The 15,565-nt window shown below is 37.5% G+C and overlaps 1 protein-coding gene across 1 annotated transcript in view; it reads left to right on the top strand.

Moving 5' to 3' along the window:
* Positions 1-15,565, top strand: part of eif3ha (eukaryotic translation initiation factor 3, subunit H, a) — a 71,929-nt gene that overhangs the window by 6,662 nt on the left and 49,702 nt on the right. The window contains exon 2 of the mRNA XM_084385792.1: positions 6,610-6,766. Within this exon, the coding sequence (XP_084241918.1) occupies positions 6,610-6,766 (157 nt within the window). The remainder of the gene's footprint in view (positions 1-6,609; positions 6,767-15,565) is intronic.

The following is a 15,565-nucleotide window of genomic DNA, read 5'->3' on the forward strand; positions in this document are numbered from 1 at the left end:
AACTTTCTTTCCACGACACGTATAATGAAGCGATCATATATATTTCCACAATTTTTGAACTGCCGCTGTTGGCGATGTTATAACACAGATTTGCTGAAGTCAACAGATTTCACTTATAGATCTACCGATTTCTGTGTAAAAATAAAATCCTGATGCCATATTTCTAAAATCATTTTTACCCCCCTCTAATTTGGCACCAAATCTCAGCTGAAAATAGTAATTTTGACCCCCAACAGTGGATTACTCCGTCAATATACATATGATATTTAATATTTTGTCTTTCATCACTATTCAGAAAAAAATATTAACAAAATCAAGGACGGTTCAGAAATTTGGTTGATTTGACACGGAATAACCGAACATCATTTGTATCTAAAGGATTGAAGTCTGTCACTATTTACACTTTTATCAGATTTATAATGTATTTCTATTAATATAATGTTTTGTTGTTGTTTTTTAACTCCAATACCAATTTTTTTATTTACCAATTTCTGTGTAAAGTTAAAATAAAATGCCATATTTCTAATTTGGCACCAAATGTACAAATGTGATATTTAATATTTTGTCTTTCATCACTATTTATGTTTGTCTTTCTACAGAAAAACTATTAACAAAATCAAAAATATGCGTCGGGGAAGTTTCCTAAATTTGGTTGATTTGACATGGAATAACCACATCATTTATATGTAAAGGATTGAAGTCTGTCAAGACTTTATTATATTTATATTATATTTTTTTTGTTTGTTTTTAACTGGAATGTTTCATTATGTGAAGCGGTTTCTGTGCACTGATGCCAAACTTATAAATTTTTAATGAAAAATCATATGGTTTGTATCCAAGTTGCATAAAAAAGGAGAATTAATAAATTAGATTGATGCATTTGAATTAAATATAAAGTATAATTTAGCTTACTTTAATATGAACTCCATTAAAACAACTAACTATATTGCCTGATTCTGTAATTCCTTATTCTGTGATATTTTTGGTCATTGCAGAAGTAAAATGGGTCTTGTATGATGTTGACTTTTACTTTTAAAAGAATCTGGCTTTTTGTTTTAAAATTGCACATAAAATCACTGCATTGATGAAAGAGTGGCGAAGAATTGCAAGACACTGAAACAATTAGCATGACTGAGCAGTGCAGCAGTTTAGCACAGCATGTTTAGTTTAACCATTAATCGCTTTGAATCAAACGAGCGATGAAACACTGTGATCGGAGCGACGGGGAGCTGAACGCTGCTTTTAATGCGCTACAACTGTTCAATTAGTGACATTCACATTCTCTCACGTTTATCTACGTATTAAGGATTTATTAGTAAGATTATGCCAGAAAAGGTTTTGGATTTTTTTTTTTTTTTTTTTTTTTTTAAATGTAATTAACATTTAAAAAAAAAATTCCAAAACCTTTTATATATATATTCATTCCCATTCCCTCATGTTTCTCGGTCGTATTAAGCGTTTCACAATTTAAAACAATTTGTATATGATTTGTTGTTTGTTTGCTTGGTTTTATTGTATTTTTATGATATTTGTATTTTTGTCGTTAAAATTTTGCCATGAAAATAGCCTTTCCAGTCCTAACCAGACGCGATGCGATAAGATTCCAGCGACAAATAATGTCTGTCCACGCTACTGCGAGATGCGTCAATCAATCAAAACCCACAGCCAATCAGAACAGTGTGTGGGCGGAGTCTCGCGGCACCAGAGAGTAATCTCGACGGCACTCGCAAGAAAATGGATAAGTCGCTACATAATCAAATTCACAAATATTACACCATTTAAACATTAAAAATATATAGGCTACTGAGTTACTAAAGCAATCTTTGTCAAATAATACACTTGTTTGTTCACAGTTTGAACGTTCTTGTTTCCGTTTGTTTAATTTCAAGATCTGAGGTGAATTATCCACTGTTGCTTTTACAGCTACAAAGCTGGAGCACTAAATGATATTCAGAGTCACATGACACGCTTTTAACATTAAAGCACATAAACAGCACCTGAGATTATCATTGACACACTTTGTGTTTGTTGTTCCAGCGCGACGTCGCAGAAAAATAGAAACCGTTTCTAAAATAGATTCGTTGCGTGTCGCCGTCGCGGCTGGTTAGGACAAACACTCTCATTAACATGGAGAATAACCTTTTATCACGCGTCGCGTGTAGTTAGCACACAGTGTTTAGTGTTTCACCGTGTTTGTGCCGTCCTTTTTGCCGCTGGCTTTGTATTTTGTCTCCGACTGGATTGGCCATCCAAGCAAATCTCAATTCATTGAGGAAGCAGGTGTGTGTGGCTTCTCCTGAATGATTTAAGCTTTTCACAATTCTTCCAGCACGACGACTCAACTTGAAATGATCAGATTCGCTGGGTTCAGCTCAGAGAATATTGACTCTACTTTTTTTTTCTTTTTCTGTCTGACCTTAAAACCTTTTACAAACCCTCAAAGAAGCAACAATAATCCCTGGAAAACAATATATAGAGCCTGAAGCTCATGTGGAAATGAGGAGCCATGTGTCCGACCACCATCTGTGTGGAGTTTTAAAGGTTGTAACTTTGTTTACAGGGAGTCCACCCATAATTAATTCAACAGCACTGTGAAAAGCTTCATATATCTTTACAGCTGGGACGTGGTGAGCTCTGGCAGGTCATTTGGGCTTGACATGTTACTTGCACCCGGAGAATTGTGTGTAATATTGCCTCCGGCTCACTGTTTTGTTTTATGAATGTTGTGGAAAATGATGGCGGATTTGTTCCATGTGGCTTCGGGATAAAGATGGGAATCGTAAGGAAGTTTGTTCACTTAATGATTTCGGTGGCTTTGCGATTCCTTTAATGGCAAGAAATAATTGATCTAAAGGTTCTCTGGAATACTCGACTCTGATTGGTCGATCCCAGTGTTCTGGAAATGGAAAATATAAGCGTTAATAGAACCGAATAGGGCGGTCAAATAATTAGAATTTAAAATATTCAATTATTAGGGCTGGTCCGAATACCATTTTTTTAGCTTCGAAGCTTCGGGAATGAACATCGAATATTGGAAGCTTCGGAGAGAGGAGGCTGAACACATTCTTCTCTCTAAAGGCAGGAATCTCTGTGTCTGTCTGTCCGTTTGCATCTGGATTATTTCGAGAACCGTTCATCCAATCGACTTCACAAGGGAGTGCAGTGTCGCATTTGGTGCAATATAGATGGACACGCGAGACGCGACACGTTCAGAATTAATAAACTTTTAATAAAGTACAGTACAGCATGAGCGGGAAGCGGCGCGCCTCACACGGGCAGGGCTTATGCTCTGAGAACACTAGTGATATTAAACACACACACACACTCCGCTGTTCTCGTGCTCTTCTGTCCACACACACACTCCGCTGTTCTGTCCACACACACACTCCGCTGTTCTCGTGCTCTTCTGTCCACACACACACTCCGCTGTTCTCGTGCTCTTCTGTCCACACACACACTCCGCTGTTCTCGTGCTCTTCTGTCCACACACACACTCCGCTGTTCTGTCCACACACACACTCCGCTGTTCTCGTGCTCTTCTGTCCACACACACACTCCGCTGTTCTCGTGCTCTTCTGTCCACACACACACTCCGCTGTTCTGTCCACACACACACTCCGCTGTTCTCGTGCTCTTCTGTCCACACACACACTCCGCTGTTCTCGTGCTCTTCTGTCCACACACACACTCCGCTGTTCTCGTGCTCTTCTGTCCACACACACACTCCGCTGTTCTCGTGCTCTTCTGTCCACACACACACTCCGCTGTTCTCGTGCTCTTCTGTCCACACACACACTCCGCTGTTCTCGTGCTCTTCTGTCCACACACACTCCGCTGTTCTGCTCTAGCCAGAGAATACTCCCGTTGCAGGAACACTTTAGTAGCCCAAGAAGAAGCAAATATATTTAAGTATAACGAGGTTGTGTTCCTTCAACTGTCCATCCTATTAAAAATGGCTAGGCTATATAAGGCTCTAGAAATGACATTTTATTTAAGAACTATTATTTTAAGTCAATGCACTTTAAAAAGTGAATATTTCATTTCAATAAAAGATGCGACGCTTTAATTTATATTTGCTTATTGCGCTCGCTTGCGCCCTCTTGTGGACACAGGAGATAATACAGCACTTTTCCCCCCTCTAACATCAAGTATTGCCTTTACAATTCGAATTTTGCTAATTTAAGAAAGAAATTCTAATTTAGCTTTTCAGACATTTTGACAGCCCTAGAACCGAATGGCATGTAATAATTCGCAGAACCCTATAGGAGTGATTTGCGGTCGGAATTGGATTTGCTGTTCTTATCAGTAAACATGTGCGTTCGCTTTAAATGCTTCACCTTCCTCGTTCTCCGCCTGTAATTACAGATGTACTGATGCACTTTAGTCCCCCATCTGATATTGGTGATATGAAATGTGTCCCTTCTGAGAAACGCCAATGTATCCCATCATGCCTTGGGGCGAGTGAGCTGGCGCTCTTAAGGTGATTGAAGATGTTCTTGCTTCTGTAGAACGGAATAAGCCCCGGTGGATTGGTATTCAGAGAGGCTTTACAGACGGCCTAATTAGACAGTGAGTGTATTTGTTCTTCCATTAACCCCAGGTCTTTCTCCATGCTTTTCTGCTCTGAGTGGTCGCAAAGTACCATGTTAGCATAGAGGAGCAATCTCGCGTTTTAGCCCTCGAACTTGGGGAACTCAGACAGATTGATATTTTCCATCTCTGCCAATCTGCAAATTGAAGCTTGCACATGAAAATGTTCTCCTGAGACTCGTCTAAAGCACATGTGAACGTGAGCCTGGTATTAACATCAATCTCAGGAGATCCGATAGCAAGTGTCCGCTGAGATGATCACTGCTTTTACTGTATTTTGATTGCACATAAAATGCAAAAGTCTGAATATTGTTGTGTTTTAGAAACATGTCTGATTGGGAAAGAGCTTTCATGCACAGATTTTGCTTCCATAACATGTTTTTCAGACCAATGGAAAGAAAACATCCAAAATACACTTAAGTGTGTATTACATTTGATCTATTAGCATCTGGAGATTTCGATTACAATGCAAGGCTTTCTCAAAGCGAGTTGAGTCTGAAATCAGCAGCTCTTACACCAAACTTCAGTTTATTCTCTTATTCTGAAGGTTTTATAGAACATTTTATTCCTAAAAACTAGAGATGTACCGATATTAAAATTTTGGCTGATACGATAACGATAATTCTTTAAATTTTGAAAGCCGATAACCGATATATTGGCCGATAAATCAAAATCCAAAATGTTATTATTTTTGAGAGCATGATTACAAAAACAAGTCTCCATCTTTCAAGCACACAATTATATTATGTTCTCATTATAATATTATGTAGCCGATATGACTTGTGTTGTACTTTACTGTATTTTCCTTTTTCGAAGTAATTACAATCATATTTCACGCAATTCAAACACATAATTGTGAACAGTGAAGGAAATAATCCATTATTTATCAGCTTTAATATATCAGCCACTTTTTTTTTTTTCAGGCCGATAACGATAACATTAAAAATGAACATATATCGGCCGATACCGATATGGTCTTTTGACAGTATTTTCTGATTTATGGAAGTGATAAAAAGAGAAATAGGAAATAGCGACGTTAAAGCAGGCTGTATTTGAGCGTATGAATCTGCAGTTTTTCCCTCTATCAAACATTATTTGTAGTGCCTCGCGTTCAGTAATCGTAGATCTTTGAGCTCTGCATGAGAAACGGTCTCCGCTTTCAAGTTCTGTCCATTTTATTATGAAATTCAAACAATAAGTGGCGATTTGATGCGTAAATGTACAGTCTTTCTTCCACTTCATTACAAATTATAGCACACAAAAAACATGCATGGACATCATGGGAATGTTGAAAGATACAGTACAACTTACTGAAATGAATCATATCTCATGTAATCGATTAATCAGTGTTTCAACTGTGGAAAGAACAATTTTCTTTTAATTTCAAACATTTCAGTTTTTATATGAGTGTAATTGCATCTGAAAACAAATAAAAGTTGTGTATAATACTTTGGCTCTGTTGTTAATTTTAACCTGTAATGTACCCTGGATTACAGCATTACTTGGAGAATTATTTATTATTATTATTATTATTATTATTATTATTATATTTTTTTACAGCAACATTACACACTAAAGTTAAAAAAGTGCAATCACAATCAAGGACCCCTTTAATAATGTGTGTTTTGAACATTAAAGCATGTTAACCTTATTCTTTTACACCCACTGAACAAAATAATGAATTATTATAATTGCTTGGTACGGCTAGTGTTCGAGTCGTAGATTCTGGAAACGTGGTGTTTGACATGCATAGTGAGATGCTAACCAGGTGTGTGTGTGTGTGTGTAGTTGTGTACCTGGTTACACCTCGCTAATCTTTCAGCAATAAATGTATATAAATGTTGTTATTTCCGCTCACCGGCGCTCCTGCAAAGGCGACACACAGACATTTCAAATGCCTTTAGGGGAGAGAAATTGCATCAGATATTATTCAGTTAGCCTCGCCAGGCACAAACTTGGTTTCACAAGAAATGTCCCTGATCGTGCTGTGTGTGTGTGTGTGTGTGTGTGTGCGTGCAGGTGGTGTTGAAGATGATCAAGCACTACCAGGAGGAGGGCCAGGGCACTGAGGTGGTCCAGGGGGTTTTACTCGGCCTGGTGGTTGAAGACCGACTGGAGATCACCAACTGCTTCCCGTTCCCTCAACACACCGAAGACGATGTCGAGTTCGACGAAGGTGAGGCGCTCGACAGTCTCGGCATGGTCAATCACTGATGATTGCACTCGGCACTCTGGGAAACGGAGAGAGGGGGATTATATGTGGATTTCAGGGCGAGAGAGAGCTGTGAAAAGGGGATTGCTTTTCGCTTTTATTGTATATTCACGATTCATTTTGATTAATAGAAATGGCATTAAAATACCTACTTTGGGGCCGCAAGTGGAGATGATGATGATGATGATATTTAATTTTTTGGTTACACTTTATTTTAAGGTGACAGTTATACATTTCTACATGTACTTACTATAGTAATAACAGTCAATTATGCATAATTACACAGGTACCAAATCCAGTAACACTTTATTTTACAGTGTCCTTGTTACATATGTTGCATGTACTTACCGTAGTAATAACAGTAAATTATGCATAATTACATGCAAATAACCCTCAACCAAATCCTACCCTAACCCTAAGTACATGTAGTTAATTAATATTACTCCGTACTTAAACATATAATTACACTGTAACAATAGGCGAGTTTCCATTACAGATTTACGCAAAACTGTTGCTTTTTTTTTTCTTCTAAATGTCGACAAAAAACTATTGCGAAATGACGGCGTCTCCATTAACCGATGTTATGCGACTAAAACTTTTTTTTTTTTTCTCGCGTGATAAATAAAATAATTCCAAAATGGAGGTTTATGTACTATATCCCGGCCACTGCACTGGCCATTATTATAAATCAAAGGAGACGTATGTGTGTTATCCAATCATTAATGGTAAGGAACGACCCTTATTATACTGTGAGCGGCTCATATGAGGAGTTTCTGGGTGTTTCTCCCTCATTTCTGCTTCCAGGTCTTGATTGTGGCATTTATTTGAGGTTTAGAATCCATTATTCCTGTAATTCTTTTGTCTTTTATGAGTTTAATAAAGAGCTCTGTCTCGTATTCTGTCCAAACACACCGCCTCATCTACGTCAGCTGACCTGGAAATGCGCAAAAACTGTTTCCATTGCAGTTTTGCGAAATATTTCCTTTTCGAATTGCCTGAAAAACCTCCTCATGCGAGCGGGAAAACTTTTTTGCGATAAATGGGAGTTTTTGTGAAAATTACGCGTTTCCATCGGGCGCATTTTCAATGCGCAATTTCAGTTTGCGTAATTTGAAGGGTAATGGAAACGCGGCTAGTGACACCTGAAAGTAGTGTAACCCCAGATCCTAACTCTATAGTGAGTATTGTGCAGTCGTGCTCAGAATTAATCATACCCCTAGTAAATATAATCAAAAATGGCTGTAAAAAATAAATCTGCATCGTTTATCCTTTTGATCTTTCATTCAAAAAATGGGCAAAAATCAAACCTTTTATTCAAGTAAAAGAATTGAAAGTGGGGGGTAAATCACATTATGAAATAAATGTTTTGATAAACGATGCAGATTTATTTTTTACAGCCATTTTTGATCATATTTACCAGGGGTATGATTAATTCTGAGCATGACTGTAGTTAATGTTACTCAGTACTTATTTCAGTAAGTACATCACCTTAAAATATAGTGTAATCTAATTTTTTTTTTTTTTTTTTTTATCCTAGTTTTTATCAGTAAGTGCATGGAGAAAATGTGCAAAATAAATCTTTCCCAGGGAATTTTTAGTTATTTTAGTTTTTGACTTTAATACCTTTAGAACATTAAACCCAATTATTTAATTTTGGAGTAATTTGTATTTTTAGGATGGGATATTTTTAATCCCTTGGGGATAAAAATGTTTGGAAACCCCTGGTCTAGACCATCACATACTGATTTCAGGCCGAGAGAGAGAGAGCGAGAGAGAGAGAGAGAGAGCGAGAGAGAGAGAGCTGTGAAAAGGGGAATTGCTTTTTTGTTTTTATTTTATGTTCACGATTCGTTTTGATTAATAGAAGTTGCATTAAAATACGTACTTTGTGTGTGGGGCAACTGTAGTTTATGTCTCTCACACACACCCGAAGCAAACTGCGAGCGCTGTTCCTGAATTAATTAATTGCTGTTTTACACATCATTAAATCAAGACAGTGACTAAACGGTCACCTATGATCCTCTTAGCGGCGTGAAAAACAAAACCGCTCCTATTTGGGAGTCACGCAGAAGTACTCGAGCGCTCCGGCTGTAATTACTGAAGCTGTCGCTGCAAATCTACAGTTTAACTGTTTGATTCTCACAAACATTCCCATTGTGATAAACGAAGCTGTGTCTAAACCAGGGCGTCTCAAACTGCGGACGCAAGTGATGATGATGATGATGATGATGATTTAATTTTTTGGTAACACATTATTTTAAAGTGACAGTTACACATTACTGCATGTACTCACTATAGTAATAACAGTAAATTATGCATAAATACAAGTAACAAACCCTAAACAACTCTATAGTAAGTGCATATAGTTCATTTATATTACTCAGCACTTATTTCAGGAAGTACAATGTAACTACATTTTGGTTACACTTTATTTTAAGGTGTCATTGTTACAGTGTAATTATATATTTAAGTACTGAGTAATTATAATTAACTACATGTACTTACTATAGGGTTAGGGTAGGGTTAGGATTTGGTTGAGGGTTAATTGCATGTAATTATGCATAATTTACTGTTAATGCTATGGTAAGTACATGCAACAGTGTTTTTTTTGTTTATTTGTTTGTTTTTTTGGATTTGTTTTAATTTTAATTATTATAATTTTTTTTTTTTTTTTATCATTAAGTGCATGGAGAAAAGATGTGCTTTCCCAGAGAAGTTTTAGTCATTTTATTTTTGACTTTAAGACCTTAAGAACATTAAACCCAGACTTAATTTGTGTAATTTGGATTTTTAGGAAGGGATTTTTGGGGGTATTTTGATCCCTTGCAAAGGGAATCATTTGGGATAAAAATGTTTGGAAACTCCAGGTCTAGACAATTGACCCTTCGCTAAGCCACGCCCCTTAGCAACCGTAACTAGGCGCGGGAGGTCTGGCAAGCTTTCGAGCGAGGGAAACATGCCGAGGCGTTGTGTGTATGGATTGTGCAAATCTGTCTCCTAAAAGTTTGGAAGGGGGGGATTTTGTTCCCTTCCCGAAACCTAAAACCCACGGGGAGAAATGCGGGGCGTGGATCAAGCTGTATGGGACGCCCCATTCACGTCGACAGGATTATCAAAAACACCTACGTTTGCTCCACGACGTGTGAGCGGTAGCCTGGCGCGCTAACAATATAAGCGGGAGAATGTTATCATGTTATCATTGCAAAGTGTCTCGCTTCTGTCTCGCTCTCTCAGATATTTCACCTGTTCGCCAAAAATGACTAATTACCTCCACGGGAATGTCTGACACCGGTGCATATATACTGTAAGAGACGTGCCAGGCGCGAAAGCTTGTCAGCCGTAGCAACAGTAACTAAGAAGGGGCGGGGCTTAGCGAAGGGTCAGCTGCATATTGTCCTCATAAATGCTGAATATAATGGGAGCATGTTTCATTGCTTGCCTTACACACTACATTGCATTTGCCACGACATCCAAACTAATTCCAATGATTTTGCTTTTGTTCTAAAAATTCTAATCTTGATGTAGCCTATAATTGTGTCATTAGTGCGTCACGTATCTGTGGATCAGACTGCTTATGACTCGCCGGTTGTCCTTTCTGATTGGCACAATGACACTCAGATTAGTGGCGTGTCGTTCACGACTGAATCTCTCATTCACTTTCATACACTGACTCATATTTCTCCTCCCGCCTCTCGAAGCTCTTGAAGTGCGTTTCTCCTTTGGTGGTTTCTCCTGCCGACTGTCACATAAGGAGCGTTTCATTGGGTTTCATCGCCCAGCTTCTCTGAATCATTTCTTTTGTTCGAGAGATTCTGCTGATCGACTTCAGCAACACTCAGAATGCTTTGCCAATATGTAAAAATATTGGTCTTGCCAATAAAGCAAACGGCTATTGTTTCTCCTGGGTTCTGCGTCAGTGCTGTTTCCATCAGATGTGGCTTAAAAAAAAAAAGAACAATTTGCTCGCAATCTGGAGGCCTCTATAGTTAACCTGCAATTATTTCCATCTCGACTAGTGATTATTACTGTTTTCGCTTTGCAGCCGAACCGTTACGCCTTTCTGTCCATCCGTGGCAGCGAGTGTGTATTAGTTTTCTGCGCTGGCCTGGTCCACTGGTGGCTGTGTAATTATCTCCTGGACCCTCGTCGGTTTGGTGTCAGGAGTCATGAAGAGGTCACACACACACACACTCTGAGCGGATGACCTTGCCGTTAGATGCTGCTTGTTAGCACAGTTGAACTGTTTGGCTGAGCGGAGCGCTAACAAGCCCAGATATAGCAGGACCAGAAAGCAAACGGCTGTCGGTTGTCCAAGGACGACTGCTCAGAGACTCTGCTTTATCTCTCCGGCCGGCGTATGAAATATCGCTCCCTAATGCTGTCGAGGCCCGAATCAATACAGACGGAGATACACTTGGCGTGATAAGAGCAGGCCTGAGATCAGCTACTGTACGGATGCACTCTAGTTCAGCTGAGAATAGATCTAGAGGAAAGTAGATTAGTCGTTTAAGTGAAATTTCACTATTCTTCATGCTAATTATGGTATTGCAAGACATTATGCGTGTGAGTGAACCCACTCATTTAACAATTCAATTAAAACTGTCACATAGCCTCATATGGAGGAGTTTAATACACTAACGTTCGAATGTTTTGGAAAGTTTCTTTTAAGGCTGCAATTGATCAATAATACTGTGAAATCGTTCGTTTAAAATAGCTGTTTTCTATGTGAATATATAGTAAAGTGTACTTTATTCCTGTGATCAAAGCTGAATTTTCAGCATCATTACTCCAGTCTTCAGTGTCACATGATCCTTCAGAAATCAGTATAATGTGATGATTTGATGCTCAAGAAACATTTATGATTATTAATGTTGAAAACAGTTTTGCTGCTGCTTGATATTTTATAGGCTACTTCATATTTCAAAAGAACAGCATTTCTTTGAAATAAAATCATTTAAAACATGATAAATGTCTTTACTGTCATTTAAAAATAAAAAAAGTAATTGCCCCCAAACTTTTGAATGTTCATGTAGAAGTGGTTTCATTTTATTATATTCAGAGGTTTGAAAGCCTGTAATCAAAATTTTGGGTCTAAATAGTTTAAAAATACTCTCTAGCAATTAAGTAAATGTCAAAATGAACTGTGCTAAAATGGTTATCTACGCATAAAATGTGCTAAAATCACTAGGTAGGGGTTAGTCAGTATGAGTCCAAATGTTGGATTGTACTTCTTGATAGGCTTTTAAATCTAATAAATAAAATTAAAAAGCATCTGTTTGATCATTTTGATTACAGTGACAGGTTTGAATGTTCAAACTTGACAAATAATGTCAACACGACAATATGTAAAACTGCAGAAAATTCGATTTTTTTTCTTACTTGCATAACTATTGAATCTTGTTTCCGCCACAGAATAAAAAATAAAACCGGTAATTGCGACTTTTTCATCTCGCAATTCTGACTTCATAAGCAATTGGGAGATATAAAGTCAGAACCGGGAGACATAAACTCACAATACTGAGAAATAAAGTCAGAATCGGGAGATATAAACTCACAATACTGAGATATAAAGTCAGAATAGTGAGATATAAACTCACAATACTGAGATATAAAGTCAGAATAGTGAGATATAACTCACAATACTGAGATATAAAGTCAGAATAGTGAGATATAACTCACAATACTGAGATATAAAGTCAGAATAGTGAGATATAAACTCACAATACTGAGATATAAAGTCAGAATAGTGAAATATATACTCACAATACTGACATATAAAGTCAGAATAGTGAGATATAAACTCACAATACTGAGAAATAAAGTCAGAATCGTGAGATATAAACTCACAATACTGAGATATAAAGTCAGAATAGTGAGATATAAACTCACAATACTGAGATATAAAGTCAGAATAGTGAGATATAAACTCACAATACTGAGATATAAAGTCAGAATAGTGAGATATAACTCACAATACTGAGATATAAAGTCAGAATAGTGAGATATAAACTCACAATACTGAGAAATAAAGTCAGAATAGTGAGATATAAACTCACAATACTGAGAAATAAAGTCAGAATTGGAAGATATAAACTCACAATACTGAGAAATAAAGTCAGAATAGTGAGATATAAACTCACAATACTGAGATATAAAGTCAGAATAGTGAGATATAAACTCACAATACTGAGATATAAAGATAGAATCATGAGATATAAACTCACAATACTGAGAAATAAAGTCAGAATAGTGAGATATAAACTCACAATACTGAGAAATAAAGTCAGAATAGTGAGATATAAACTCACAATACTGAGAAATAAAGTCAGAATCGTGAGATATAAACTCACAATACTGAGAAATAAAGTCAGAATTGGAAGATATAAACTCGCAATTGTGAGATGTCGAAATTATCTTTTAAAATGTTTTATTCTGTGGCGGAATACATTACAGCTATTCATTTATCCAAATGACAGCAGAAGAAAAAGTGAAATATATATATACACACACACACACACACACACACACACACACACACACACACACACACACACACACACACACTTACACACACACACACTTACACACACACACACTTACACACACACACACTTACACACACACACACACTTATTAGGTAGATAACTTCACACAGTGCTGTAGAAAGGCAAATATTTCCAACAAAAACAAACCTCAGCCTTTCAGCTTATCTTCCATTTTTAAGACGATCACAATACAAAGGAAACCGAGTAATGTCATCCGTTAAACTTCAGGGAATAACCAACAGAAAATCATGAGGCGGCGTAAGAAACGTTCCTTCGGCAGCACTTCTCCACATCCCATTACTCATCATGCAGGAGAAACACACCGTGCGCTTGATGCGCCCGAATGACTGATGAGCGGCGAGTGTGATCCATGAGACGGAGTTAACAGGCGGATCACGTTGAACAGGGAACTTCTCTCTCCATGTAGAGGAGTCAAACGCACCTGTACTTCAGGATCAATACTAGAATCAAACGCACCTGTACTTCAGGATCAATACTAGAATCAAACGCACCTGTACTTCAGGATCAATACTAGAATCAAAATAATGCAAAGCCACTAGTCTAGTACAGTATCACTACAGCAAGGCTCTGAGTTCTGAATGATAGACAGATGGGGTCGAATCCCAGCATGCGTTCGCCAGTTGCCCAATAACTTAAGGCGTAACTCTCGCCAAAATGCAGCCTAGGCTCTTTTTGTGAATCTACCCGAGGCAAACTTTGGTTTGAAAGCATAATTAGAATGGAAACGCCACTTAAGTTTGACAGTATTTTCGTTTTCGGTCAAATTGCCTTGTGAATGGGAGTGCTTGGGGCACGACTATGATAGCATCAAAATCGCTATTTTTAAAACACTAAGAAGCCTCGACACAACATGAATCTGTGCTGGAAGTCTCAGCAGGGGCTCTACACATGACCTCCAGCATTGAGAACATTGTGTGTGTACACAGAGTTTTGCTAAAGAGAGAGATTTTGAGCAACTCACTGTCTCTGTGTCCGCCGGCATTTTGACAGTCAAAAATAGTCAACCAGAAAAAAAAAAAAAAAAAAAAGATTTGAAATGCCACTTAAAATGATTTGACTCAAATGAAATACCTTTAATAAAATGTAGTGGACAGCAAAGTAAATCAATACTATATCATGAAATAAATCAAGTAAAAGAATAACAAAAAGTTAGAACAAATAAATTTATGCTTGCATTTAATTGCACTTTATTGCAACATTACTTAAATCACTGTAAAGCTGCTTCGAAACAATCTCTATTGTGTATATAAAGTGCTATATAAAGGTGAATTTACTTATTTATTTTTTGTATTTACTGTTCAAAAGTTTGGGTTCAGTATGTTTTTTTTCTTTACTTTTTTTTTCTTTTCTTTTTTTTAAAGAAATCAATACTTTCATTCAGCAAGGAATACAATAAATTGATCAAAAGTAACAGTAAAGACATTAATGTTACAAAAGATTCTATTTCAAATGTTCTTTTAAACTTTCTATTCATCAAAGAATCCTGAATAAAATGCATCAGTTTCCACAAAAATCATGTGACACTGAAGACTGGAGTAATGATGCTGAAAATTCAGCTTTGATCCCAGGATATAAATTACACTTTATTATATATTCACATAGAAAACAGCAATTTTACATTGGAATAATATTTCACATTTTTTCTGTATTTTTGATCTGATTCTTGAGATAAATGCAGCCTTGATGAGCAGAAGAAACTTTTCAAAAACATCATAAAATCGCACCGACCCCAAACCTTTGACCTTCCTGAGTTGAACAAGCATCTTGTTCTGAAGTTTAAGCTCCACATTTCACAGACTTCACATCTTTCCAGGGTTTTGTTCCCTGTTCGTCTGCCAGACTGATGTTGGAAACAGTCGGAGAGAGTGGATTGATTACACCGGAGCTCATCCCAGTATCAGCGTGAGTGCCGGGAAGAAAAGATGCGGTTTGCTTGATTACAGTGAATATCTGCACGCATCAATGAAAGCGGTGACCCTGAGCCTGATTCAGACTTCCAGGGATCTGCAGATTCACTGAGCTCATGTGGAGCGAGGTCGGGATGACACGGCTTCAGGTGTGCGCCGGTTATCGATTAAACGGACCCTACAGGGACGGGCACTGCCAGTCATGTGCGCTTCTCTGAGATTAGCCCACAATGTGGCCCTTAGATAAGCTTATCTAACGCTGTGCATTGAATAAAACACACTTTCCATCT

This window comes from Rutilus rutilus, assembly GCF_951802725.1.
Source record: "Rutilus rutilus genome assembly, chromosome: 17".
NCBI lineage: Eukaryota > Metazoa > Chordata > Actinopteri > Cypriniformes > Leuciscidae > Rutilus > Rutilus rutilus.